This window comes from Serinus canaria, chromosome 1A (genome assembly GCF_022539315.1).
Source record: "Serinus canaria isolate serCan28SL12 chromosome 1A, serCan2020, whole genome shotgun sequence".
NCBI classification, from domain to species: domain Eukaryota; kingdom Metazoa; phylum Chordata; class Aves; order Passeriformes; family Fringillidae; genus Serinus; species Serinus canaria.
In genome coordinates, this window is record NC_066314.1 from 25,586,629 (window position 1) to 25,614,116 (window position 27,488).

Consider the following 27,488-nt stretch of genomic DNA (forward strand, 5'->3'; position numbering starts at 1 on the left):
TCTTCTGTTTTTCCGTTTTTCTGTTTGTGCAGCTGATTGTACACACTGTGATGGTGCTGATAATAAATAAGTCCATGTCATTCCCTACCCTCTCACAGAAAAGCAACCATCCTAAAACATAACCGATTTTAATCTCAGCAGAATTAAAGTGAAGAATGATCACTTTATCAAACTCTTTTCACTTTCCATTTCATGAGTTACCTGTGAAACGAGAATGTCTTTAATTCTAGAACTTTTTAAGGACATTTTCTGCCAACGTATTTCTGAACTGATATGGTTATGGAAATTACATGCTCAATACCTGCACTTATTTCTCAGTCTTTAACCTAACGTGATTGTTCATAAGTCCCATGGTAGCAGTTTTAAATTTTATTTTTTATCTTATTAAATGACCTGGAAGATCAGCAGAAGCCATATTGACTCATTTTTCCTCAACAGCACATATTTATTATAGCATCTGTGTGAAAAGTAAGGAACAATTAAGTGTTTTAGAACTGTGATCTTTTCAGAAATGACATTTGTGATCAAATTCCAAAAGTCTATTCAGTATTTGTAGACAGCATATAATCTATAAAGTGGTATATATTTACTGAAAAAAGAAGTCTTTTTTCATAAAAAGTAATAATTTAAAAAAATAAAATTAAGGATGTTGATTGTATATATGGACCAGCAGCCAATGAGAAACCACTATTCAGCACTAAATGTCACACAGACATGTCTTTCATCCTATCATATTTGCAGAATACAATACAGTATTGCAGAAAATACACCATAAATCACAAAAATATATTTTATATTAAAAATCTACAAAAAGTGCTTTTCAGAGAACAAGTGCATATTATTTGTAATAATTATGGCTCTAGTGTGAATCTCAATGAAGTCAGCCCAAAATAATTTATTGTCTTAAATTGAAATCAAGCTCTTCTAAAGGGGTGACCATAGTGCCTTCTGAACCCCACATAACTTTGCCACAACAATCCCCCATGCCAGGGCTGTGGCAGCAGGCTGTCCTGATGCACAGGATGCTGGCTAACCTCAAATCCTGCATCGGAAGCAACAGGCAGCTGTGTCTCCCTGGGTGCCAAATGCTTGCCCAGCCCACTGCTACCCTCTTGCTCCATAGATTCATCTCCTACTGTGAAGAAAGCCAAATAGGTGATGAGCTATTTGTTTAAACATTCAGGAATAGCTGTGTGGCTGATACGTCTTTAACCTTCCATGCCAGATTTTCACATTTCAAAATTTAATATTGCTAATTAGGTACACCTGACTTTTAAAAATCCAGTATATAATCCTTTAAAATACACATCCATGTGGGCTAGGGTGAATACATCTAGGAGAAGTAGAAAAGCAGAGGATACTGTCAGATGAAGGGATATCCTAAATTGTCCATCCAAAAAAATAAAGCGAAAACAGAAATCATTTTTGGGAGGAGTCTGAGCCAAGAAATGTACAAGGTGACCTCCAGAGGTCCTTTCCAACCTAATCTACTGTATGATTCTATGAAATCCTAGTTGTAAATAGGATGCATAAACAGAAGCTCAATTCATTCGTATCTTCATTGCAAACAAGGATATATTTGTGGTGAACAAATCTAATCACAGTGTGAGCCCATAGGGAACCTGACTGCAAAAGCTGTGAGGCTGTTCAGTCATCATGTAAGACCACAGGGAAACCAGATGTACCAGGATTCTCCCACTGTGTCTAGTGAAACTCAATCCCTGAGGCATTAAAAGGTTATGGAAAAAAGGGAGAAAATGCAACACATGTACACTAATCCTCTTTTCAGAGTGGGATTTTTAGAGATGGGTTTATGGGGCTACTACTGTACTCCAAATGGAATTCAACTGCTTCAGTGTAAAGCCCCAAAAGTGAATTATGTAAACTCCTGCCCAAGTCAACATTTTGAAAATATTAAGATTTGATAGCCAGAATAAGAGACCTTGTTGCACATGGAGTTCCCATTGGCATCAGTGAGAGTTTAGGACAAGGTCAAATACAAAATACAGGTTTGGATGCAGTAGATCCGTTGATAGGGTGGAGGGGTCCCTGCATTTGACCAGTAGTGCACCTTGCACCAGATGGTGCTCATTGGGAACTGCATCCACATTAGTCTTCATCTACATCTCTTTCCTTAGAAAAATTTTAGCTGAATTATTTATTGTGATAACTGAATGCCAAATTTTTATCTGGTTTAAAAACAGCCTGAAGTTGCTGAAATCAGTGCAGTCATCCTGATTTAAATTCATTTTGAAGAGAAAACACAAGAGGCTTCATTCTGACCTTGCACCAGCCCTTATACTTCTGTGTAATGCAGTAGAATTATTCTTATTTCCATTTATGTGAAAATCTAATTGGTTCTTAAAATAGATTCTGTCTTTTTTTTCTCTCAGTCTGCTACCAGTAAATTATTTGACCTACATCTTAATAAATATTAGAAAGAAAATTATTCTCCCTACTCTTATTCCACAAATATACTTTAGAACTTGTGTATTGAACTAAGACTCTATTGTTTTGCCTCCCCGAGATTTAGCAAGAAAGGCAAAGGAAAACCAAGTCAACACACTCCCAGGGACACCATGCTGATATAAAGAGCCTCTTTGCACACTTTTAATGTATGTGTGCCATACATAACTGATGTGTATCTGCTTACCTTGCTGCCTTGTTGTTCTTACTGCTTCAGTAATAAAAGCAATCTGTGTTGGTGCCAAACTGTTCCTTAGGAACTCCTTTCACCTAGTCTACGTGAGATTCTGTGTATTAAATAAGAAGTTTTCTTTTCCTGTCCAAAAGTAACACTGAAATCCCAGTAAAAAGGATTACATGCTCTCAATGTCAGAAGGACCAGCAAGGAAATTATTTTAGCTATAAATAGAAATGTAAAGGATTAGAAATCTGAATTTTCCTGAGTTTTGCCAGTGGTTTCTCTGCTTAACTCCCAATAAATTTAATGGGAATTAATAATTAAAATCCCTTCTACTTCCAAAGGGATACTGACCTTCCAGTAGTGAATGTAAAGCTTGTGATCATTATGTACACTACCAAAATAATCTGAAATTGACTGTACATAATAATTGCCAGTCTGCTGCCTTAATAATGTCAACTGTTGTAACTCAGGACAATGAAAGTTGCCCAATTCACTGCAAAATACAGGCTTTGGGAAATAAATGTCCTAGAAACAGGGCAGAGGCACTGACAGACATACCTTAAATGTACTCTTTCACACAGTAGTAGCTAAGCAATTTGGTCAGTAAGAATTCTGTGTCCTCTTATAGCACTGGGTTTTTGTTTTTTCATTATCTATGTTGCCCCACTTTCCTTTTGTCCTGTGCTTCAAAATCTACAACTTGGTTTCACAAAAAATGTATTCTAAGTAAATAAGCCTTAAGAGTGAAAAAATGCATTTTTCATTTTTAAACAGTTAATCCCTGTCACCTGCTTACAGGAACTATTTCTGGTCTTGTTTCAAAGGCAGAGAAAGATGTAGCTTTTATGAAACTGGGACATTTGTAAAGAGTATTGTAAGTATATATGTTTCTTTAAACTTACAACCAAAGTAATAGAAACCCATAAACTACACTGGTTCCAAAAGTTCCTTCTAGGATGCTAACACAGAACAGACCAAAACAAATCTTTCACCATCCCCTGGTAGAGAGGCTTAAGAAATCCTTTCTCAAAACTGCTATATAATGCACTTTTTTCACATCACAGCATACCTAAGCCTTAAACCATAATGCTGAGTCAAAGTCTACTAGACTTGTGTCTCTTTCTTCATTTTAGCACTCAGAAGTTCAATGTTAAAATCTCAACATATTCTTAGTACAAGCAATTATTCATCCTCTTACTCTAGTATTTTTCAATTTCAGAAGCCCCCAGGGATGAATTAACATGTAGGCTTTTTACAATAAAAAGAAGCATTGTGCTTTCTGTTTTGAAAGTGCATTTGTTCACTAGGGGCCGTACTTGAATAACCATACCCCAATTTACAGATTTTTAAGTAAAGGTAAAAGAGTTTAAGGGTTGAAAATCTACCTCACCTAAAAATAGTTTTGGTTTAAGTCTGTTCACAATTGTATTTCAAGACTGCCAAGTATACCAGAAGTCTGAAAGTTTCGTAATTAAGGCCTTTACTTTCGCTCTCTGCAACTTCTCACTGTATCTACCGAAGGTTATCCTATGTCCATTTATTATCTAACTAGGTTTGTCTAAGTTAGTCAAAAATTAATTTTAATCTATCCTTGTAATTCCAATAATTTTATGTTTTCAACTGTCTCTGTCTGGCTGTGACAGCAGAAAATAACTTACATTCCTGCTACAAGTTTTTCCTCTGATTTCTTATGTCTTACTCCAGAAAACAGCCATTAACTTACCTTCCCTTTTTTAACTTTTGCTTCTCTTCCCAAGATGTAACCCATGTTTTGGTAATATAAATCATTCTGAGCATTTGCCAGCTCTTGATGTCTGAACGTCTTCCATCTGATTTCAGCTTGGTGGCATTTCATTATGTTCCATGGTTGGCCTTATGGCAGTGTCCTTTGAAAATTCAGTGCACTAAAAAGGCCAGGAAAAATGAAAGAACTTTCTTTTCATCAATATAGAGCATGCAGGTTGAAGCAGATATATCTTGAGGATCCGTAAATTCAAAGAGAATTCATAAGTTTTACATAAACTCTTCAAATAGCCACAGTTTTGTTATGCATGCATATCTATGAAGAGATATTATAATAGAGAGATACAGTATATCAACTAAATGTTCTGTTAGCTTTTGAAGCTTTACATTAATACTAAACTTGTAATGAAGCACAGAATTACACAACAGGTATGTTTTACTTGGTTACTGCTGGCACTGTACTGAGAGGAGCTGTTGTATTGACTCACTAAAAGAGCACTTTTTTGTCCACATACATATCTCAGATTAGGAAAAACATATTAATATTATTTGGATCTTCTATTTCCACATTTTTTTTAATAATGGACAACAAATAAGTACAGGGAGACTTAATAAAATTATGCAGTGAGGAACTGTAAGAGCTTAAGAGGTAGTTTAATTATCTAAAACATGACTTCAGCAAAATCCTTCAGAAAAGGACTCATAAATCCCTCACTGCAGCAACAGAAAGACTTATCAGTGCTAACTTTTCAATTGACATTTGACATTTGCCCTTTAGACTTTAAGATGCAAGGTTTCCTTTCACATGCAGAACTGACCAAGTGTGTGCAGCGCAGAATCCCAGTGGTCCAGATGTGACACAGAGCATAACCTAAATGTCTTGCTCCCAGCAATGTCCCTAGCAGAGCCTGACCTGAGTGCTGTGTTCAGGTAAGGTACAGCAGCAGTAGTGAACTCCCCAATGCTGCAGGAAAACCAGCTTTTTTTCCAGCTAATACTTACTGACATTGCACAAAACAGAAGATCTGGAATTCAAGCCCAATCCCCTAGGTTCAAAAAAAGTTATCTGAAGTACTAGACAGCACAGTCCTGGAAAGCATGGTCTCCTGTTTATCCTGGATTCTCCTGCTATTAAAATGCAAGAGCAATGAGAGAGGGAGAGTGTGATGTGGACAAAAGAGACTGATGCCCATGATTGCTGCTTAGGATACCTGCCCCTTAGGGCAAGATTTAGGTCCTGGTCTCAGCTCCATAGCTTTACATTATGTAATCAATGAGAAAACAAAGCAAAACCAGCACTAAACTATCGATGTAGCTGGGATGAGATTCCATGCATTTCTCCTGCCAGCAGACTGTCTTATCTAGTACAGTGCAACATCCTGATTCTGCTCAATGTTTCACTCTTTTCTTTAAATACTACACTCAAACATTGCCTGACCACATGCAAATACTAGTCCAATTTAGCAAAAGATACTGCCATTTGCTACATTTAGGCTTGACTAGTTTTGCAGGTAACATTTCAAATAAAACATTAATTCTTTCATACCTCCATCAAACAGGCAATGCAGTAGTAAATGAATATTTACAGTTTTGGAGTTACATCAGAGATGCATTCATGCAGTTCCTCCTACCATGCCCTCACAGTGCTGTTCTGATAGTATCTGCAGAATTCAAACTGTTGTGTTTCCTAAAAAGATGACCTGACTTTACTGAGAGACTGTTCCCTGCATCCCCACAAGTATAAAAACTTAAAATTATTTCTCCTTATTCTACATATAAATGAGAATATTTCTTGCTTTATATCTAACAAACTGACAACATGGGACCACAGCAAATAGTTCTAGATATCAAATTATTTGCAGTGAACAGTTAACAGCTGATTTGACATGAATATCCAAAACTATTTTCACTTTCTCGATCATAAGACCTAAAGCTTGATAGTACAACATATATTCATGGCAACTGCTTGCAAAACCAATGTTTACCCTCCACCTCAGACATTACAGATTTCACTCTCCATTGCCTCCATCTTGTGCATTCAAAGCAATTATCATTCAGCAGTATACCTTTTAAATCAATTTCTGTTTTCTTTACAGAGCTTTACATCAATCCAGAGTTATTACACAATACTATTTAATACACACACATATATGTATATATATCATATTTATACATAAATATATAAAGTGTATATTGTATGTGTTACCTTAAAACTTGAACAATAGATTTGTAGGAAGGCTAATTCCTAGATGTGAACTGGTCATATAAGCAAAAAATAAATATTTCTTACATTGACACTGTTAATTTTTGTCCCTAAGCACAGCCTAAAAGACAGCTTTGAAAGATGTCAGTGACAGTTATCCTATTTTATCCTATTATTTTTAAATCCCCCCTCAGTACATTGCTGGAAATAGAAAATTCTATTGTCAAATAGTCTCTCTAATCCTACAACACACTGTCCATGGTTCACCTCTAACCTACCTTAAAGATAGCAGAAAATGGAATATTTACGTATCTCAGCTCTACAAAAATGATTGATTTGACATATATCCCAATGCACTGATAATAGTCATGCAAATAATTCCATGAGCACAGGAAGAAATGGTGCAGCAACTGCAGCAGAGGCAAGAGGAGCTCAGCAGTGTGGCTGTGGACCAGTTTGATACTGAGCTGGTCAATAGGAAGTGCAGCCTGTCACAAAACCAGCCTTTGCTACCTGCCATTCTGCCCCGCATGCAGAAACCACAGTGACATATCCAGGGTCCTGTTCAGCTGCACAGCTGAGCCTAGCCAAGCCTGGTCACCAAGACACCAAACAAGAAAGGGACTAGAACTCCAGGCCACAGCCAGTTTTGACCAGCAGATTAATCTCTGTATACTGAAGCCTCAGTTACAGACCAGGGTCCCTAGGGAGGTGTGGCCAGTGTGAAACTGGAGGCCAGCCAAGGGTAAAAGGTAAACTCTAGGACAAGCAGCCAACATCTATATTCACAAAATTTATAGGAACCTCACCAGCCTCTGAGACCTCTCTGCTCATGTATCAGACTTCACTAAAATCAGCCTTCAGATTTAAAAGAGAAGGAAGGGAAGAAATAAGTGTAAATTCACTTAGGCATTATATAGCTTTATGACAGAAGGTATATGAAAAATAATGAACCATAATCACTCCTTTCATTAGGCCCCAACTACATGCTAATAATCTCTAGTGAACCAACAGCACTAAAGGCATGGAAAAAAACCTGCTTACCCAGCAGTCCCCCTAGCCAAAGAATATTCCACATATCCATATATGCTGGAAAACTATGAAAGAGCTTGGAATAGACTCAGTTTACATAACAGGTAAAGTTATGTGCATCTCACATGAGTCTCTCTGTGCTTTATATTGGATGCATAAAAATGTTGGACACAGCTCAGCTGAAAGAAGTCATCTTTCCCCTGTCTCTCAACCATTTTCAAGTTTGTCTCTCAAGGCAAGCATTCTGTTCTGTAATGTCACTAACCCCATTCATTTTGCTCCACAGTGCTCCACTGGTACCTATAATGGTGGTAGGAAAAAATGTGTTCCTGAACGCTGTGATTGGCACTGTTAATGACCATGACACTGCAGAGCTGCTCTGTGCTTCAGCAGGGTTAGCTGATTTCAAGACCTGAATTTCCATTTAGCAAGGTAAACCAGAAGTACTGTACAGCTGTAGGAAAGCATTTTACTGAAAATCAAATGTTAAAATCACGTAGACAAAAGGACTATAAAACATAATCCCTGAGAAGGGGTGAGGTGCACAAAAACCACAAACCAAACACTTTGTTTAAAAAAGAAAATCGTTCTAGAGCTAACAGACAGCACTTCTAAAACACTGTAACATTGTAGTAATTTAACAGAGCTTTCCATGTTAGTGGTCCTGAGGTGCTGGCTTGCATTGACAGCAAACCTTTTCTTGTATGGCATGCTCCCCTTCTACCAAAAAGTCATTGATACAATACCATATGGTAAGGTAGGGGAACAGTCACTGAAGAGGCCAAGGTTGCTTAGCCAGGCATCAGAAACAAAACATCATTAGCCTGGCCCTGGGTCAGTGCTCCCAATTCAACTTATAAATTGTAGAATACTTTCTACCTGTTTTTCACCAGACTGTTTGCATATTATTTGTTAGATAAACCTCACACAAAAACCATACTTTTTACCCATGGTGATTTAGTCATGAATTCCTAATGTGTTCAGCTGCTTTCAAATATTTTGGTTGTTGAATTGTACCACTGTGATGTATTCGCATTACCGTATGTCATGCAGAGAAAAACAAATAAGGAATGGAATGTATTTACAGTGGTTGAAAGACATATTTTATTGTAGATTATACTAAAAGATCTACAATTAATTGGATTAATTAAACAGCAGATGAAAATACATTAAATAAATGAATCACTATTTCTGTAAGACCATTCCGTGTGTCTATGCATATGCTTCAACAAATCCCATCTACATGATTTGTAAGGAATGGTATTTTACTTTTTGTATAGAGAAAGAAAGTATTCTCCCTCCTGTTCCACATTCAATTACCAAAACACCAACAGGTTTTCTGGCACAGAAAGAGAGTGGAGAGACTGGATATAGCAGGAACTTTACTAAGTTTGGTTCACATTCTCTTGATGTTCTGGCAAGAGGTTCTTTCTCCTATCTAGGTGTGCAGGTAAAAACAGACTTCCTGAGGTCTGCAGCTGAGGGTCCTGCTGTAGGCACTGTTACTGAGGCATCTTTACAGTGCTGCCCATATTAACTAAAAACTGTTGATGGAATAAGAATTTCAATGCTTCCCACTAACAAAACTGCAAGTTCAGAATAATTCGCATTTAAAGACTTGTTATACAGACACATAAGATAGTGCCAACCCTCCACTATGAAAAAAATGTAACCAAACAACTTAACACTGCAACACTGATGTAGCAGTTTATCTACAAAACCTAAATGCAAAAGATGTGTCCAGTCTTTCAAATGCAGTCCTAGTGAACAAACTGGTGAAAGGTATTTAGAAGCCTAAGGATACAGGTAAGTATCTAAAGGGATTTTCAGAAGCATACAGGTGCCTCACTCCTATTAGAGTAATGCAGAACAGTTTTTTCTTTGCAGGACAAAGCATTTTTCAGATGTTTGGCAGATAAGTTTTTTTGTATTTAAACCTTCATTTATTCCTGTGTAAAAGTGCAGCATAGATCTACTTTTAAGAACCAAATTAATTTTCAAAGGCAACTATGAAATATTTTTTAAAATACTGAAATAATTTTTTTGAGAAATATTTACAAAACATTAGAGGGTCTGGGTGAATGATAACATTAAAAATATAATTATTATCCATAAGAATTTTTATAGTCACATGAATGCAATTTTGTTGTAGGTGAAAACATGCATCACTGAGGCAGAGACCACTAAAGAGGTTTTTAGTGTGGGGTGAAATTTATGTTTGTGTTGAGAGCCAACCCTGGAGCCAGACACTGCCAAAAAATGTCTTTTCTCTGAAAACACTTTACTAAGGATAAGAACCAAATATATTGCAGGTGACATTCTCTATTGTGCAGGGGTCCTACACAGGTCTCTGTATTATATAAGTCCTACTTAAATACTGCTCCAAAGTTGCACAAATCTACTGCACAGGCAAGAAAGTTCCCTTGAAAAAATTCCGTGAGCCCTTTAAAAAGGATGCACTTCAGTAGCATCTATCACAATTTCTCAAGCAATACATAAATCTTGTGCTGGCCTCTGCACAGGGGTAGGCACACCTTGTAGATTATTTCTCCTGTGTTGTAGAAATATTGGAAAATCCTACAGTGCTTAAATTCACATTATGCAAAACGAGTTGATACTGCAAATATACAAATTTCAAGACAGTCAGTAAACACATTAATTACTGAAATGTTTTTGCTACTGAAAACTTCTGGCCCCATGCTGAAATCCTCATTCCACTGAAATAATTGAGGGACACTAATGACCTTAGTGAGGACAATATCTCAACCCAACTTTTCAACATTAATCATTACCCCTTCTTCTAACCCAGTCTCTACCTCAGACTCCATTAGCGAGATTTCTCAGTGTCAGACTTTTCAAAACCCTCTCCCATTCTGAGGAAAGGTTCAAAACCATGGGAGTCACGCAGCATCCTGACCTGGTTCACAACTGTGAATTTTAAGGCACATATCCTCAAAAGAAACAGCTGGCAACTACCCCAAATGCTGCTAACACACCAACAAATTCCTCTGCAATAGGATTGAACTGTGTCCCATGTCTGCACTCGTTCCTGGCTCCTTGGCCATTTGTACCCAAGCATCCCCTCACTGGAGAGAGGGAGAGAACTGCCCAGACCTGCAGATGATATCAAAGACTGAGAATATCAAAGTAGGATTCTCCAAATAGATTATCTTGATCTGGGAATGGACTTAGTGGATCCAATTCACTAAACAGTGTTCCTTGGACATTCTTGAATAGTATCTAATTTGCAAAAAAAAACATAAAGACTTGGAATACAGAATCCTCAGTCACCACTAACAAAGCTAAGTATTTCACCAGTTATTTTCTTAGCCATGATACTTAAATAACTCAAACAGGAAAAAATGAAAGAGCTCTGTGCCATAACTCTCAAGAACTTTATAGTAGAGTTGTCCAAACCTGGAGATGGTTCTTATCTTTGATCTAAATCAGAAAATCAGCAAAATTGTCTCGCCTCTCTAATTTTCTAGTGAAAGTTCTAGTCAGTCTGCTGCTAACTTTAATAAGCTACATGAACCCTCTTGCTTGTGCTTGTATTACACTCTCTTCTTCTACCCTTCCTTCATGGGGCATAGCAGTACCTAAGTATAAAAAGAAAAAAAGTCAAGGAAAGCTATTTACTTTCCTAAGAGTGATCACTTCTTCTAATATGCTTGTTTGGGACCAGGGGTCTTCTGTGTTTTGAAGCCTCCATTGTGTTGCCCTTAGTGTTACCCCCCCTTATATTGTGTGGTGGACAATTAATTCAAGATCCAGGATCCTTCCTTGTGCCAAAACTCCAAGAAATTCTTCTTGGCTAACCCTAATCCACTCACTATGCAACTTGGGCTGCCTCACACTTTTTTTCCTGAACCTTTCATATCTCTAGTCCAGCTGTTTTGAAGAACTAGCTAGCATAGACCTCACCACCTGTCTGTACATATCTCTTCTCCCTATGTTCCAACTGTTCTTGTGTTCTGGAGCCATCTTTTTCTGACATCTGCCTTCACCTTCCAGATTCTCTTGGATATTTTTCCCTTACGTGGAGTATGTGACCAGCTACTTATGCAACAGTTTAACACAGCATCATGTCACTCCACTTTCTTACTTTGCAACAAAGGTTTCTCTTGAGTGACTCTACCCTTACGACAAACAGCATGGAGTTCAAACCATATGATGGACTTTAGATTTGTGACTCAGAACGAGATAATCTGCTCCCTAATGCATTTCTCAGTGATTTCTGTGATAGGAAACTAACTTTGTTATGTGGCACTTCAATCTGGATGTCTACATTTTGTTGAACAAAATTGGAACACTTGTTCTCAGGTTACGCCTGTGATGACAAATGGATTTATGCTGAACTGGTGGTTGAACACTGAATGAATTCTGAAGTTCACAGGTTACTTCTAAGCAGTTTGTTGCAGGTCTAAAAGGAGACTGAGTTTTAAAATGTTGTGTAGCAACATAATTTTGTAACATCTCTAAAAGAAAGCCCAGACATAAAAAAAGTTAAAACCTGTGTCACTGGATCTATTTTATGACGATGATTGTGTTGCATTGTTTACTCCTAACAAAAAAAATCATCATTCTTACAGATACCAAAGTGTAAGAATAGGCCCTGACCATGACCATACTATAGTCATTCAGTACTACATATTATATAAATCTTCCTAATCTTGCATTGCAAATGTTTCATTTCCATGCATGGCATTTGGAGAACTCTCCATTAGAGAGAGCATTAAAGCTACTTCCTTGCCCTTCACGTTTTAAGAATGACTTCAAAGGTCCATGTTCATGTTGATATATTTAACAAGAAAGAAAGGAGGGGGGTCAGCACAGCTTAGGTGATTGCAACATGAGAAGTGCAACTTAAAGTAGTAACTTTAACAACAATGCAATTTTTAAAAGTGAAGCTAACCCCTGCCACCCCAAAGATGAGCATCATCACGTCCTCATAATTGTGTTTGCAGAAAAAAAAATTAAAATTGTGTGGCACCTGGGCTTTGTGTTGGTTTTCTGCCAAAGAATAAATTTCATCTGAAACAAGTCACATGGTTGAAGTAGTGTGATGTTGGTTTTAAATACATGTATTTTCCAGTAGCTGGAGACCTCTAGGCTTGGTCAGGCTGCTACTGAAGCTAATTTTGTGGTTTGGCAACCAATTCCAATGCCTTTTAGTGAGTGACAAAAAAAAGAACCCAAACCTGACAACAGCCTTAAAAAATGCCTGTAGTCTACTAACAGTCTCACGGATGTGACACACATTATGAATCAACCCTATAAATCTGTCCCACAGAAGGATTTATTCTGGCTTGAATGGAAGCTCCCAGCGAAGAAGTTCCTCAGGATCCAAATCTCTCGACCCAAAACAAGCCGTTCCTCAACTGCCTTGCAGCCAAAGCGAATTACTCTTGGGGCATGTCTTTCATGTTCCCACTTCTCCCGGATAAATTTCCACACGAACCGAAGAGGCGGGAGGGCGGAGGAATCCCAGTCCTTCCCTCTCCCTCCTGGTTTTGCCACGGTGGCACCAGCGAGGGTCAGTGCCAGCGGGTGCGGGGGCCGGCGGGAGGCCCCTGCGGCGGCCCAGGCTCCAGCCCGCCGCCTCCCGGCGCCGCCGCCCCGGCCCACCGGCCCGCATGACATCATCGGGACGGCTCGGGATCGATCCCCGCCGGCCGCCGGCTCGGGCGGCGCTCCTCCGCGGCGGCCGCCGCTGCCGCCCTGCGCGCCCAGGGGGAACGCGGGCCCTGCCGCGGACGGAACAGGCTGACACCGGATTCATCGCCGCCGCCATGCAGCGAGCGCGCTGACGGCTCTGCGCCGGCTTCGGGCTGCGCGTCGGGAAGCTGCTCCACGGGCTGCCGGGGGGAAGGAAAGGTGCGGCGTCCTCACGGCCCCGCGGCGAATGCGCCCTCCGCGAACAGCGGCACTTGTTAAGGAGCCCTCCCTGGCTCGGGGGTCAGGAAGAAGGAATTCACCGGGTGGGAATCGGGAGGAAGGAAAACGAGCCACGAGCGGGAGCATCGAGCAGCGGCAGCTGAAGAAACCGCCCGGTCCCTCTCCTGACAGCAGGCTGCGACGCGCAGCGCGGCGGGCGCTCCCAGACCCCCGTCGTAAGCGAATGGGGCGGGAGGGGGAGCCCAGAGGCATAAACAAGGAGCGCAGGACCTAATTTCTTCCCCTCCCTTTCCTCACTGGCTTGCCCAGGCTCGCCAATAAATCCAGCTCGGCTACACATCGCGATGGGAACGTGCTGCCAAGGAGGCTGCCTTCCCGTCGCTGAGGATGCTGCCTTCCCCTCACTGAGGAGGCTGCTGACGCCGGGGCTGCCTGCACACCACTGAGGACGCTGCTGCTGCCGCCGAGGTTGCCGTGCCCTCTCTGAGACAGCAGCAGCTGCTGCCGCCGAGCCTGCCGTGCCCTCATTGAGGCGGCCGCCGCCGCTGCGTTACAGGGAGAGATTGTGGCGCTGCGACAGGGGAGGACGGGGCTCGGCGCGCAGGGGGGAGGCGCGGCGAGCATGCGCTGCCCGAGCCACTGACTGGATCCTCAGCCAAGGTACCGAGGCAAAAAAAAAAAAAAAAAAAAAGGAAAAAAAGGGAAATTAAAAAAAAAAAGAAAAAAAAAGGAGAAAGGAAAAGGATTGAGAGAAAGAAGAATGAATGACGGTAGAGTCGAATAGAAAAGACGGCCAGGATAAAGCGGGCCCCGGTCGGCGGGAAGGAGCAGCTCTGGCATGTGGGGATCTCCGGCACCAACAGGTAGGAGGAGAGGGGCTGGGGGCGCCGAGGGCTGCCGCGGCTGCAGGTGCGTGCTGAGAGGGCTCTCCCGCTCAGGGGTGCGGGGCTTATTTCCAATGAAGGGGCATGATGGAAGCCCTCCCAGACAATGCCTCTTCCGCTCTCCCCAGCTCCCCGCCGCGGGGGGCTCTCGCACGGCTCCGGCAGATGCGGCTGATGGCAGGCAGCGGCACCCGGGCTGCCTTGCAGCGCAGTCCAGCCCTGCATGGCCGGGCGCGGGGGAGCGGCCGCGGCCGTGAGTGCGTGTGTCAGCGGCGGTGTGAGTGTGCAGCGGGGCCGGTGCGTGTGAGCGGGCGGGCTGTGTGTGCGGAGGCAGGGCCGGCCGCCGCGGGGACAGCTCCACGGAGGAGGGGGAGCGGCGGGGCTGGCGGGAGGGGGAGGGGGAGCCTGATTTCATGGTTTTAAAACGATGCCATGATCTGATCAGCCTCTGTTTACACAGCAGCAATCAGGCTCTTTTGTGGACGGTAAGAATGGAAGGATTTTGCTGGGATTCAGTGGGAATATCCTTTGTACACCCGAGGTGGCATAGGAAACACTTCGTGTGAATAACGAAGGAGCCTGATCATGCCTGCTGTGGCTCCTGTCCCTGGCTCTGGAGGGAGAAAAAAGAAAAACAAAACAAAAAAAAAAAAAAAAAAATAAAAGCAGCAACAGACAGCTCTTTATTTTATTTTATTGCATGAAATGTGTTCCGGTACGATTCAATGGGAGGATTAATAGGAATCACGGAGCCCTAATTAGCAAAAAATAAAAAAAAAAAAAAAAAAAAAAAAGGAAAAACAACCAAAAAAAAAAAAACCAACCCAACAATTTATGTGTTTATTTAGGCATAACCAAAACTAGCTCTCCCGAAAGGGTGGGCATTTATATCTTGGCTGTGCTGCCTATTTTTGCTCAGTATTTACTGAGTATTTACTGACCGTTGCTTATTATGAATTATGTCGAGGCTTTAACGATTTGCATTAAAGCACGGGAGAAGGGGGGGAGGCCGGGGGGGACGACACCCTAAGGCGTACTGCTATCGACTGTCTAGATACCTGTTTATCTAAAAGGCTAAATGATAAAATTATTGTTTATAGCAGGAAGGGAGGGGGATAGTGAATACTGTTTCTCTTACAAAATGCATAAACTAACACTGTGTGATTAATGTGCTTTGGTGACTTAGGTTAAAAAACATAAATTCTGCAGGGTTTCTTTGGGTGTGATCCATATCAACACAGCAGTTGCCTCTTAAAACATTAACAAATACTGTAGCCATAAAATAAATGTAAGTAATGTCAAAATATCAGCAGTCTTTGGGGATTCTTTAAAAAAGATGTCAGTGATTAACTCTTGGGCTTGCAAACTGGGAATCTTTTGATTCATAAAAATCTCTGAGGCTTTAACTGTGAATTTATATGTGCTACCAAATATAAGGGGCATTGGTCAGTCGTGAAACTGTAACAAGACAAATCTGCCAATAGTCAATTGTACTAAATAGTCAGTGTAAAAAAAAAGTAAAGCCTCATGTTTTTTAAAAACAAACAATAGTACTCAAATTTACAACTTCATTTGGTTCTCCATAAATTAACATCTTTGCTAGCACTTTCTGACATCATTTTGTGTTAACTTAAGAACTGATAGCTCGATTTTTTTTCAGATATTTTGATGGCATGACAAATCAGAAAGAAGAGGATGTACTGTATGACTAGACACAAGATCAGTTCTGTTTGTGGATTACATTTTCAGTAAGATGTATGGATCTATTTTTTCCTTGTTCTTAAATATAGATCATGAGACTTGACTGAGGCAATATACATATCATCCATCCATCTATGGCGAACTACAGCCATGCAGCTGACAACATTTTGCAAAATCTCTCTCCTTTAACAGCTTTTCTGAAACTGACTTCACTGGGTTTCATAATAGGAGTCAGTGTGGTGGGTAACCTTCTGATCTCCATTTTGCTAGTCAAAGATAAGACCTTGCATAGAGCTCCTTACTACTTCCTGTTGGATCTTTGCTGCTCAGATATCCTCAGATCTGCAATTTGTTTCCCTTTTGTTTTCACCTCGGTAAAAAATGGCTCTACGTGGACGTATGGGACTCTTACTTGCAAAGTGATTGCCTTTTTGGGGGTTTTGTCCTGCTTTCACACTGCTTTCATGTTGTTCTGCATAAGCGTCACGAGATACTTAGCTATTGCCCACCACCGTTTTTATACGAAAAGACTGACCTTCTGGACTTGTTTGGCTGTTATCTGTATGGTGTGGACTCTCTCTGTAGCCATGGCTTTCCCCCCAGTTTTAGATGTGGGCACCTATTCATTTATTAGGGAGGAAGACCAATGCACTTTCCAGCATCGTTCCTTCAGGGCTAATGATTCATTGGGATTTATGCTTCTTCTTGCCCTTATCCTCCTAGCCACACAGCTTGTCTACCTCAAGCTGATATTTTTTGTTCACGATCGCAGGAAAATGAAGCCAGTCCAGTTTGTTGCAGCAGTGAGCCAGAACTGGACTTTTCACGGTCCCGGAGCGAGCGGTCAAGCAGCTGCTAACTGGCTGGCTGGATTCGGAAGGGGTCCCACACCTCCAACCTTGCTGGGAATCAGGCAAAACGCCAACACCACAGGCAGGAGGAGGCTACTGGTTTTAGATGAATTCAAAATGGAGAAGAGAATCAGCAGAATGTTCTACATCATGACATTCCTCTTTCTGACCTTGTGGGGTCCCTATTTGGTAGCCTGTTACTGGAGAGTTTTTGCAAGAGGGCCTGTAGTACCTGGGGGATTTCTAACGGCCGCTGTCTGGATGAGTTTTGCCCAAGCTGGAATCAATCCTTTTGTCTGCATTTTCTCCAACAGGGAGCTGAGGCGCTGTTTCAGCACAACCCTTCTTTACTGCAGAAAATCCAGGTTACCAAGGGAACCTTACTGTGTTATATGAGGGAGCATCTGTAAATCTTTAGCCTTGTGAAACACTACCATTCTCTGCTAAGCAATTGTGGCCTGTAGCCATGTCTTGAGGAGAAAATCAAGAATGGGACGTCAGCAGCTGTAAGGATTTGGGCAACATTCTGCAGTCTCTGCAATAGCTCACCTCTAATCCTGTTTTAAACCTAAACATGTTCCTGCTGACCACTGCTGAAGGTTTGTAATCAAGAACAAAGGACTGAACTACTGCCCTGAATTCCTTTATGTGGTTGAAATCTAGATTATGAAAGTAGCAGGTGCTAAGTATCAGTGCTAAATGCTGTGTATATCACTACATAAAATAAGAACATCAAAAAGATTAGCATTGGACATCTTAATAAATTAAGTTGATATGAGGTTAATGTGTTGATAAAACTAATTTTAGACATCTGAAGACCTTTAAAACATTTCATACAATTATTATTTTGCAAAGACTGAAAACTGGGGACTCAAGTACTGTAACTGATTAAAGATGTGCCATGCATTATTGGATTATCACACTTACAAATCTGTTTGCCTTGTGAGTAAGTTTTGGGGAGCATTCCAAAGCAGTATTTTTGTTCAGATTTTGACTTTAATTTTTTTTTTTCGCCAAATATATTACTCTTTCTAATTACCATTTTCCTTAACAGTGAAATTACTAACCTTTAACTGTATTCTGTGTTTTTTGCTGATTTGGTATAAAGTTTAATAGACTCTTATTTATATTTTTTAAAAAGCTAGATATCAGTCTGTTAGGCAACGTTAATGATAATATCCAGTCATAATTGAACAGTTATAATTATACAGAATAAACACATGTTGCCTTAAAGGGTTATCTAGTATCTTCCATTTTGTTTAGCATTGAAGCAAGTAAGCAAGGAAAATTGAATCAATAACTCTGGTCAGTCATTTGGGAGTGCATGAAAGATCACTTAGTCCTCTTTTTTCCTTTTTACTCCAATGGTTCCCAAAATCAATATGCACATCACTGGGATTATATGATTTTTTTCTAGGTGTGCCGCCCTTTCTAGTTTGTTCTGAGAAACACAGGCAGTTGGTGTATGTTTATATTTTAAGACAGCTGTCATGGGGAGACCGCAGCCTTAGTATGATATCTTGCACAATTTGTGAAGCATTTATTCTACTGAAGGCACAGTCTTGTTTATATTTTCTGCACATTTTGGTGTATTGGTTGTTTTAAATTATTTAAGTTTTAACTTGTGAAAGCATATACTATGATTTCTTAGTATTTTAGAAATACATTAGAGTCTGTGAGTCTTTCCTTCTTTAAGATACAGATGTGTGGATTTCAATATAAAGTTGCATTTGCCAAAATTTACCTGTGTAGCTTGTTAATTTTCTTGGAATAAAATTTTACATTTTTCCAGTTATACAATTAACCTTTTTTATTTTGTCTAGTGAGCTAGCATGAAGTACTGAGAATGTAGCCATTATGAATTATTATCCTTTGCAGTCACTGTATTCCCAAACTGTAAATGCATGAATGATGGGGACCACAGGATTGATAAATGATATTATCTGCAGTAGCACTATTGTGTAGTTTATCATAATTACCCATCTATCTGTTCTAATATGTCAGTTATATTTAAAGTTACAACACAGTATTTGACATTAACTTCACAGTTTAATTTTGGAAAATGTGTGTAACTGAAGCACAAAATCATGAGTTGACCAGTCCTAAAGAACACAGATTTTTCTTAATTTTGGGAGAGACAAGACTAGAGGTCTGAATTCAGTATTTCCTTTGTTTTATGACCAGCAAGTTAACGTATGCCAACAAGTAGCAGTCAATAATGGAAATGCTTAAATTTGTGTGATAACATTATATAACATATGCAACAATTCAGACAGTTGTGTCTATATGTGATCAGACAACTTGATCAAAGATTTGGTGAGCAATCTGTTTGACCTCACTTACACTTTTATACTGAGGTTGATTGGTGAGAGGCATGGCTTTATATACTGTGTTGAAACAGAAAAAAATGCTAAAAATAATGAGTCCTCATCAGTGTAGGAATGTTTCAGAACGTAATTTGAAATGGGACCAATAAACTTCTACCAAAAGGACATTTTTATTACACTGGAAAAGGCTTTGAAATTAAGGTAGTTAAGCAATTGTCAAAGATAAAGGAGTGAATAAAAACTGAATCATATGTTGAGAAAAATTCTGAAAGTCATCCCACTTAAGTTTATTAAAAGGTTGATTGGCAATAACTTGAGTCTAATTTCTTTAAAATAGTAACCTTTACAAGGAACATTGATATTACATATTGTAATAAAGAAGTATATATAAATAAAGCTGTAAATAGTATATAGTTGTAGAAGTAGTCAGTTCTGAGGATTTGCCAGAAAATTTTCAACTATGAAATTTCAAAAGCTGCAAATCTGGGGCCTGACTTAACTCTTAATAAAGTTAGTTGGTGTTTTCCCATTAACTTAATTTGGAGCAGAAGCAGGCCCTAGCATTTCTATAGTACTATACTTCTGAAATACTAAGAAGGCTGTATTTACTATGCAGTGGGAAAGAAAAAAAAAATAATTTCCCTGGAAGTTTTGCAAGGAGCAACTGATGTAAATTAAAATAATAAACAGTAAACAAATCTGAAAGCAAATATTTTGATAAATGGTTTTCTTTTGATATTAATATAATTCCTTTGGCTATATGACAATACTGTATTGCTATCTGAGAAAGGGCAGGTAGTTTTTATTGAGTGGATTTTTAAGAATTGTGCCAGTAAGAAATCTTGTGACAGAAGTATTTATTTTTCTCCAGTGTTAAAAGGACAAGGGGGTGTTCAGTGAAATTAAAATCCAACATATAAAGTAGCATTTTATGCAATGTTAATACTCAGTGGAACACGCTGATACAGGATGTCAAGTAGTTTAGAGAGATTCCTCAAAGAACTGAATGTATACATGAATTAAAGCAGTGCTTGCACTTTTTGCCATCAGTGTCATTTTGATCCTAGTCAGCATATCAAAACTAATGTATTAAGGTATAAATTCAAAGGAGCAAGAAGGTTCATTCCAATTCAGTTCACTGTTGTGTCACAGTATGAAGAGCTTTTTGCTTTCATTTTAGAATGGGAGTTAAGCTATTGCCAAAGCTAGAATACAGGGCTGGTAGTCCTTTCTTTTCAGAATAGCAGAGAATATCACAATATTTTACATCTGCCTTCATCTTTAATGTTCATGGGTAATGTTAAGTCAATAGTTTTAATTTTCTTATGAGAGAGGAAAAAAAAAAGAACAGATTCCCTGAAAAAAAGGTTTCTACCCCTGTTCCTTTCCTGCCCTCTGTTGCCCCACAGCCCTTCAGCAGCCTCTTCATGCATCCTTCTACAAGAGCAAATGTTTCAAGTACTGGGTATTGCATTTCTCCTGCTCCTTGAGAAGTGTCTCAGCCACTCCTCCTGCCCAGCAGAAAAGCTCCTGCAGCAGCTTCCCAGGGTTTGTCAGTGTCTGGGTTCCCTCCCTGAGGATGGAGAGGCACTGCCAGTTCCTTCCAGCTGCCTTTGTAGTTCAGGGATCTCAGGGCACTTGGCTAGCACACTGCCTATCTCTGTCTTCTGGCTTTGCTCGTGAAGTAGATGCTGTTTATATTATGCAAACAAAAATGAGAATGGGGAGAGGGCAGCAGGAAACAATTTTCCCTATCACAAATTTTTCACAAGGAAACCATTGTTTTTGTTGCATGGCCCAAGAGCACATTGTATTTTAAAAACGTAATCAGTGTTAATTACCCTCTAAATGAAAAAAATGTACAGTTAGCCAAGGTTTTTGGTACAGCTAAGGTTTTTACTACAGCTAAAAAGTCTTATTATAAAATGGCTTTTTGTCAGTCTCTAGGCCTTGGGGGCAGAGGAGTCCACTCTGTCTGTCTGCTTTTAAGTGCATTGTGTTTGTTCACTTGTTTTGCTTTTGTTTTGACTTTCAAGCATCTCAACATTTTATCTCTATTAATAGGAATCCAATAATGCAGCAGGTTTTTATCATTCATGGGTTTAAAAAAATGATATTAAAGGGAACTCTGATAATTTTTGTGGTGAGTTAGAGAGATATTTTGGCAAGTAATGGATTTTTAGCAAATGTTAAATAAACCTGTAGGCAGCTGGGCTCTTCCATAGTTGCACAGTCATTTCTTAATTATTGAAATTTGCAATGGAATAGACTAACCCACATAAAGCTAACACACAGGTAATACAAAGCATGTCCCCATTAGATAAGAACTCCCTATGTGCATTACATTTATCAAGGAATGGAGTTAAACTCCAGTAAAAGTGAGATCAGAAATCCAAAGAAGAATGGTGGGTGTTTTTCCTTTTTTTTTTTCTGCTTTGTTTTAGCACAGCACTGCTAATCTGCAACCTGGGTTACACACCCACATACAACTGAGAGTTGCCTGTACAATTCTGCATAGCACATAGGCAACTTCCTTCGAGTTTATATTCATTGAGAGCTCTGTGAGTGCACACTACTAATCTGATTGACTTTTTAGAGAAAACAGAAGGCTCAGTCTGAGATACTGCTCTTCAAAATAAAATTCAATAGAACTTTTCTGCTTTTGTATACTTCAGTGATTTTGAGTGTGAAGAAATCAGTTACTTAAATCAGCCATGATCATAAGTGTGCTCTGGCCACAGCCATTAAAAACAGGACAAGATGACATTTTGCAGTGCATATGCAACAAATCAAAGAATTTGGCATTATACACCAAGACTTTGTGTGAGTGGGCTGAAAATAGTTTATATTTTCCTTTTAGAAAAAGGTATGATGAAGCCATCCCTTGAAATGGATAAAGCCTTTAACTGTCCAGTGTGGATAAAGAAGAGGAACTTTTAAAATTGCTCATTGTAAATAGTAAACAGTTTTGGTGATGTTTTTGTTCAGCTGATCTGTGTAATTATATAACTATATGAGGATCAAAGGAGTGTCACAGTAAATAAGTTTGACTTTTTAGTAGTCTAGAAAGGAAATAAGTAACAACAATCTTCAGACATTTGAAATGAAGTAATTACAGTAATCTACATGTTTTATAAAATTTAGGTAACGAAATAATTATTTACATTTTCTGTACTTGCTGATTTATGTACTTAAAGAACAATGTCTTTAGATAGTGAGTTGGCTTTTGCAGCCCAGTGAGAGACTTCTTTGTATCACGGGTTTTGCACTTTGCTTTGTATGTAAAAAGCACAAGAGATATAAAACCAGAATTTGTCTGATATCAACTTCAAACTCTGCATTAGGCACAGAACTTCTCCAAGTGGTCGGCTTATTACTGTCTCCAGAGATTATTCAAAACTATGCTGTGCTACTTCACAAGAATTCTACTTCACCTTTGTTAAAGAGCAGTGTGGTTAAAGATGTGTATTTTCATTCTATAACCCTCAAGTTCAGGCATGCTCACATCCTTAAGCAAATTGAAGAAAGTGCTAGAAATAGGAAGTTTTGCCCTATAATAGTCTTGGTGAGTCAGGTTCTTGAGATTGTATAAAAGGGTGGCACAGATGTTCAATGACTACTCTAGGCAGGAGGTGGAAGGGTGCAGAAAAGTATCCATCCCTATTTAGGAGCTGTTTACAATCCTGCTGTTTGGTGTCCTATATGAGACCATCTCCTGTGGGACCGGCCACCACGGGCCTGCAACCCACTCCGTGTTGAGTTTAAGCAGGACTTAGGTTGCACATACTCTGAGTACTGATGGGAGAAATTCAGCATTAGCAGAGCTCAGAAATTCCTAGACAATATTCATAGGCTACAGAAAAGTGAGAGTTGCTTGTCTCCTCAAAACAGAAGTCACAGAATGAACAGAGGCCAAGAGAGAAATGCTTATTATAAGCTGTTTGGGATTTCATGCCCCCTTGGCCCCCTCAGAGGTGACTGAGAAGACCTGTTTCATTCTTGACTTTGTTTGGGTTTTGTTTGTTTGTTCTGAAAATGCATGCTATCTCAGTTGCTCTATTAAGTACTACCTATTGCCAACTGAACTTTTGATGTCATGCTTAATCAAGTCCATATATTCTTTAAAATACATATCTCATAGTACAATGCATTTGTAGCTTTGCACTGATTATGCTGATATGTATCACTGTTTGTTCTTGCTCATTTCCATAAGAATGTCCTGTGTTTCAAGCACCCAAATCCTATTTTTTAAATTAAGGCATTTTACAGCTGTGTTTCCTGATTTTTCTGTGAAGGCATTTTAAGTTTTAGATGTTTTTCCTGTTTGTGCCAAAACCCTAAATGCAGATTCTTAGGACACATCACAGGGAACATTTAATTTTTTTGACTGAAGGACTGTTTGGACATCATGAGACTGGAAATGTATATTTAGGTCCTGTATAATAATTTATGGTAATGACTGGGCTATAGAACCGATAGTGGTGGGACTGCTAGAATAAGATATTTTGGTAACTGTGGCTTTAAATTACATCGTAAGACATCTAGCACAAAGGAGAAATGCTCCTTTTGTAAGATAATTATGTAAATGAAAAGTAAGCACACACACAAATGAGTACAGTTCTATAGAATTTTGATTAACACATTCAGTCATAGCTGTAGCAAGATGGGCATAAAGCAAAAAAAAACCAAAAGGAGAAAGTATCTTACCATTCAAAACCTAATACTTGTAAGTTTGGCTTGATTCCTACAATCCCTACTCTAGGAAAATTTTCCATCTCTTTTGTGGAAACTCATCTCAATAAAGACTACAAGATCTTGGTAATTTATATCAATATTTATGTTTTTTACTAGACTAGTTCTCAGTGCGAGCATGACACAGCAGGACTGTAAATGTAATCTCTGCCATAGTGTATATGCAAAAGCAATCTTTCAGTGGGTTCCCAGAGGGAGTCTATATGCACACAGACATATTTCTCAGACTCTCCAAAATAATGTAGTATAGTTGATACCAAGTAGGGACAGCTCAAGCCCTGGAAGGGCATGAGATATCACACTTGAGTATGATGAGTGAGTTTAAAATCAGATTCAAGGAAGGTGAGGGACATTCAGTAATAACTTCCCATGTTAACAGTTGTAAGTAATGCTTTTGGCCTAATTTGGAAGCCTCCTTCTAAGTTCCTAAGTAGTGGTAAGGACATCTGCAGCAGGTGGGGTGTAATGCTGCAGCTGAGTCCTTATGTCCGACTATTTTAGATAGGGGTGGACTGGCAGCAGTGCCCATTATAGCCTGGCTCCTCCACCAACCACCTGGCATGGTACTAACAGGCATTGAGCTCATCAGCCTAGAGATCTGCTCCAGTGCATCATTTGGTCACAGTCACATTTTTGAAACTTTTCTTCCAGTGTTTTCTGTGAGTTGTTTCTCTTTGTAAAAGGTGGAAAGAAATGTGTGTAAAGGGATTGTGTATGTTGAGCAAGTCCTTTTCAGCCCAGCCTTGGTGTGAGGACTTTTTGTGAGAGTGCAGATAGGTGTAGAGGCCCCTCATAGTTTTACCACATCTGTCAGCCACTCCTATTCTTTGGCATAGTTAGGATACATGCACACAAGTGCACATGTCTCACACGGTGTCCCTCTGTCAGCATTCAGTCTCCCTTTCCCCTGTACACCACCAGAAAGACAGACATCAGTGTTTGTGGAGGCACTTCTATAGAAATGATCTTTCTCCAAGAGACATGTTGTCAGGAAAGCTAAGATTTGCTATCCTTTTGTATCAGAGAAAGCAAATCAAATTTGTATGTTTTGTATTAAAACTTTGTGTTGAATTTTCTTCTTGGCATACTAACTGAAAGGCAGTATCAAAAAAAAACCAGTTGTTCCCCCTAAACCAGTAACACCACCAGTCTAACTGGTAAACACACTTTCAGTTGGAGCATTATGATCCTTTTTTATCAGTTAAATAAATATTTGATATGATGATAATATTGCAATATTTGATTATACTAAAGCCCTGAAAGAGTTAATTTTCAGCTTTGGCATTTTCTTTATGTAAGCACCTTCATTCCATTCCATGCAAGACAGGTTTGGCAAATGTGGATATTTTGGGTGGTTTTGACATCTAAGTTATGCCATCTAAGGACAAGTGCTGGCTGATGAATAATTTATTCACTTAAATTTCAGAAGAGACCATGTAAAACTAGCTGCCACAAAAAAAAAAAAAGCAATATTTTCTTTAGTCATGCATGTGATCCTTTAAATATTGGCTTTGGAACCTGGGTATTGTCAAACTTAGCATTCAAACCTAATACAGAATCAGAAACCAAGCTGTAAAGATAATTTCTAGTCACTGACTATAACTACAAAATTTTATTGTTATGTATATCCTACCTGCCTTTTCCTTTGCAAATATTGAAAAAATGTGTATGATGAGATTGAGATGGAAAACCCTTGACCATACTGAAATTAGTAAGAAAATGTCTATAGCTAACAGTGAAGACAGGATTCTATGTATAAACCTCCATTTCTAAAGACAATGGATGTGTGCCACACAATTGATGTATATATTCCACTCATGTATGGCCAGCATGTCTGAGAAATGAGTTTTTAAGGCCCAGTTCACATTTATAACTTTGTAGTCCTGTTTTCTTTTTATCAAGGTCTTTATACTATGCTCTTACAGCACTGAAATCTTAAGTCCTGTTGTAATTCGTATTTATATAACCATGGTGCTTGATAGCCTCTTTATAGGAAATTACCCCTTTATCTAAGGTTCTGTGAAAAAGCAGCCGCTGTCTGAAAGTAAATAATTAAAAGATAAACAAGAAGGATATAGACAAGTGGGATTTGAAGAAATTATGAGGCAGCACTGTTTAGTTTGCTTTGAGGCAGTGTTGGTAAATATGATGAGTAAGGTGATCCCAGCATATTCCTGCTTTCTTTTTCTTTTTCTTTTTCTTTTTCTTTTTCTTTTTCTTTTTCTTTTTCTTTTTCTTTTTCTTTCTTTTTCTTTTCTTTTTCTTTTTCTTTTTCTTTTTCTTTTTCTTTTTCTTTTTCTTTTTCTTTTTCTTTTTCTTTTTCTTTTTCTTTTCTAGAGAGATGATTGAAAAGTAAAGTTTCAAAAGAATTGAAAAATAACAAGGGGGTGGATTCTCAGAAGAGAAGAGCAGCTTGGGAGAAAGTACAAAGGCTGCTCCCTGAAAATGTAATTGTCAGTGATAATTGTCAGTGGTAGTCTGTCAACATGAGCAGATTGGAATCTCTTGATAAAGAGAAAAAGATGATAGGCCAAGAAGAGCAGAATGAAGTCACATTGAAGCTGAGGAAGGAACTGCAAATGACTGCTGATTCACAGCATTAGTTAGAAGGAGGTAATTAGAGGTCATGTTGAAAGTAGGGTTCAATGAAAATAGTTGGTGAAAGACAAGAACATTGACTCCAGGTAGTGATTGCAGTCTGTGAGCTTAAAAGGGAGAGGTAGAATAAAGTGGCAGAATGGTTACCAAAATAAAGGGGATACAGACCACCATCCTCTTTCTTTTTTTTACAAATTAAGGAAGAGACTGCTTGATGTCAGAATGGTTGGGTGAGCAGGGAGAGAACAGAAGAAGGTGATAAACCATAAAGGATGTGTTGAGAGTCAGAACTAGTTACTGGAAAGGGTGATGGGAGGTGAGAATAGCTGACAGGAAGCTGGCAGAAAGAACAAATTTGGATGAATGTCCCTGGAGTAACGTGGGAAGATGTCGATTGGCATTCCAGAAGATGGAGGACTCTGGGAAAAATGAAGAGGATGACAACAACAAGAAATGGGAATGGTATCAATCAGGGATGGGGAGGCACAAAGAAACACTGAGCAGCTATCTTGCCAGGAGGATGGCAAGAGCCAGCAGTGAGGGTAGCCAGACAGGAGCAGGTTGTCTATGAGAGGTTCTGCTTATCAATGATGTTGTGCTAACCCATGCCAAAAGGAAGGGAAGGGATACCAAAGGATTCCAACCCTTTTGAGGTCTGGACAACTGCCCCCCCATAGCTGAAGGGTGGACTAGATGACCTTCAAAGGGTCCCTTCCAGTTCCCAACTACTCTATGATTCTATGAACTTTCATCTCAGTGTTCTCAATGTCTTGCAGCTAGTATTGCATCTGAGTTCAGTAGGGACTTGAAGAATGACTGAATAGTTTCCATTACTTACTATTATTTCCTTTT

At 39.3% G+C, this 27,488-nt stretch overlaps 1 protein-coding gene across 1 annotated transcript; it reads left to right on the forward strand.

Annotated features, from left to right (window-relative positions):
• The first annotated feature begins 13,789 nt into the window (after nucleotides 1-13,789).
• On the forward strand, nucleotides 13,790-20,268 carry GPR85 (G protein-coupled receptor 85). The gene is made up of 2 exons (XM_009086747.4): nucleotides 13,790-14,386; nucleotides 16,068-20,268. The coding sequence occupies exon 2, from the start codon at nucleotides 16,243-16,245 to the stop codon at nucleotides 17,353-17,355; it is 1,113 nt and encodes a 370-aa protein (XP_009084995.1). The 5' UTR covers nucleotides 13,790-14,386; nucleotides 16,068-16,242; the 3' UTR covers nucleotides 17,356-20,268.
• Nucleotides 20,269-27,488: the final 7,220 nt, after the last annotated feature.

Bases quoted from the DNA above. Each gene is read 5' to 3' on its own strand.
- GPR85 (XM_009086747.4), top strand. From the start codon at position 16,243: ATGGCGAACTACAGCCATGCAGCTGACAACATTTTGCAAAATCTCTCT.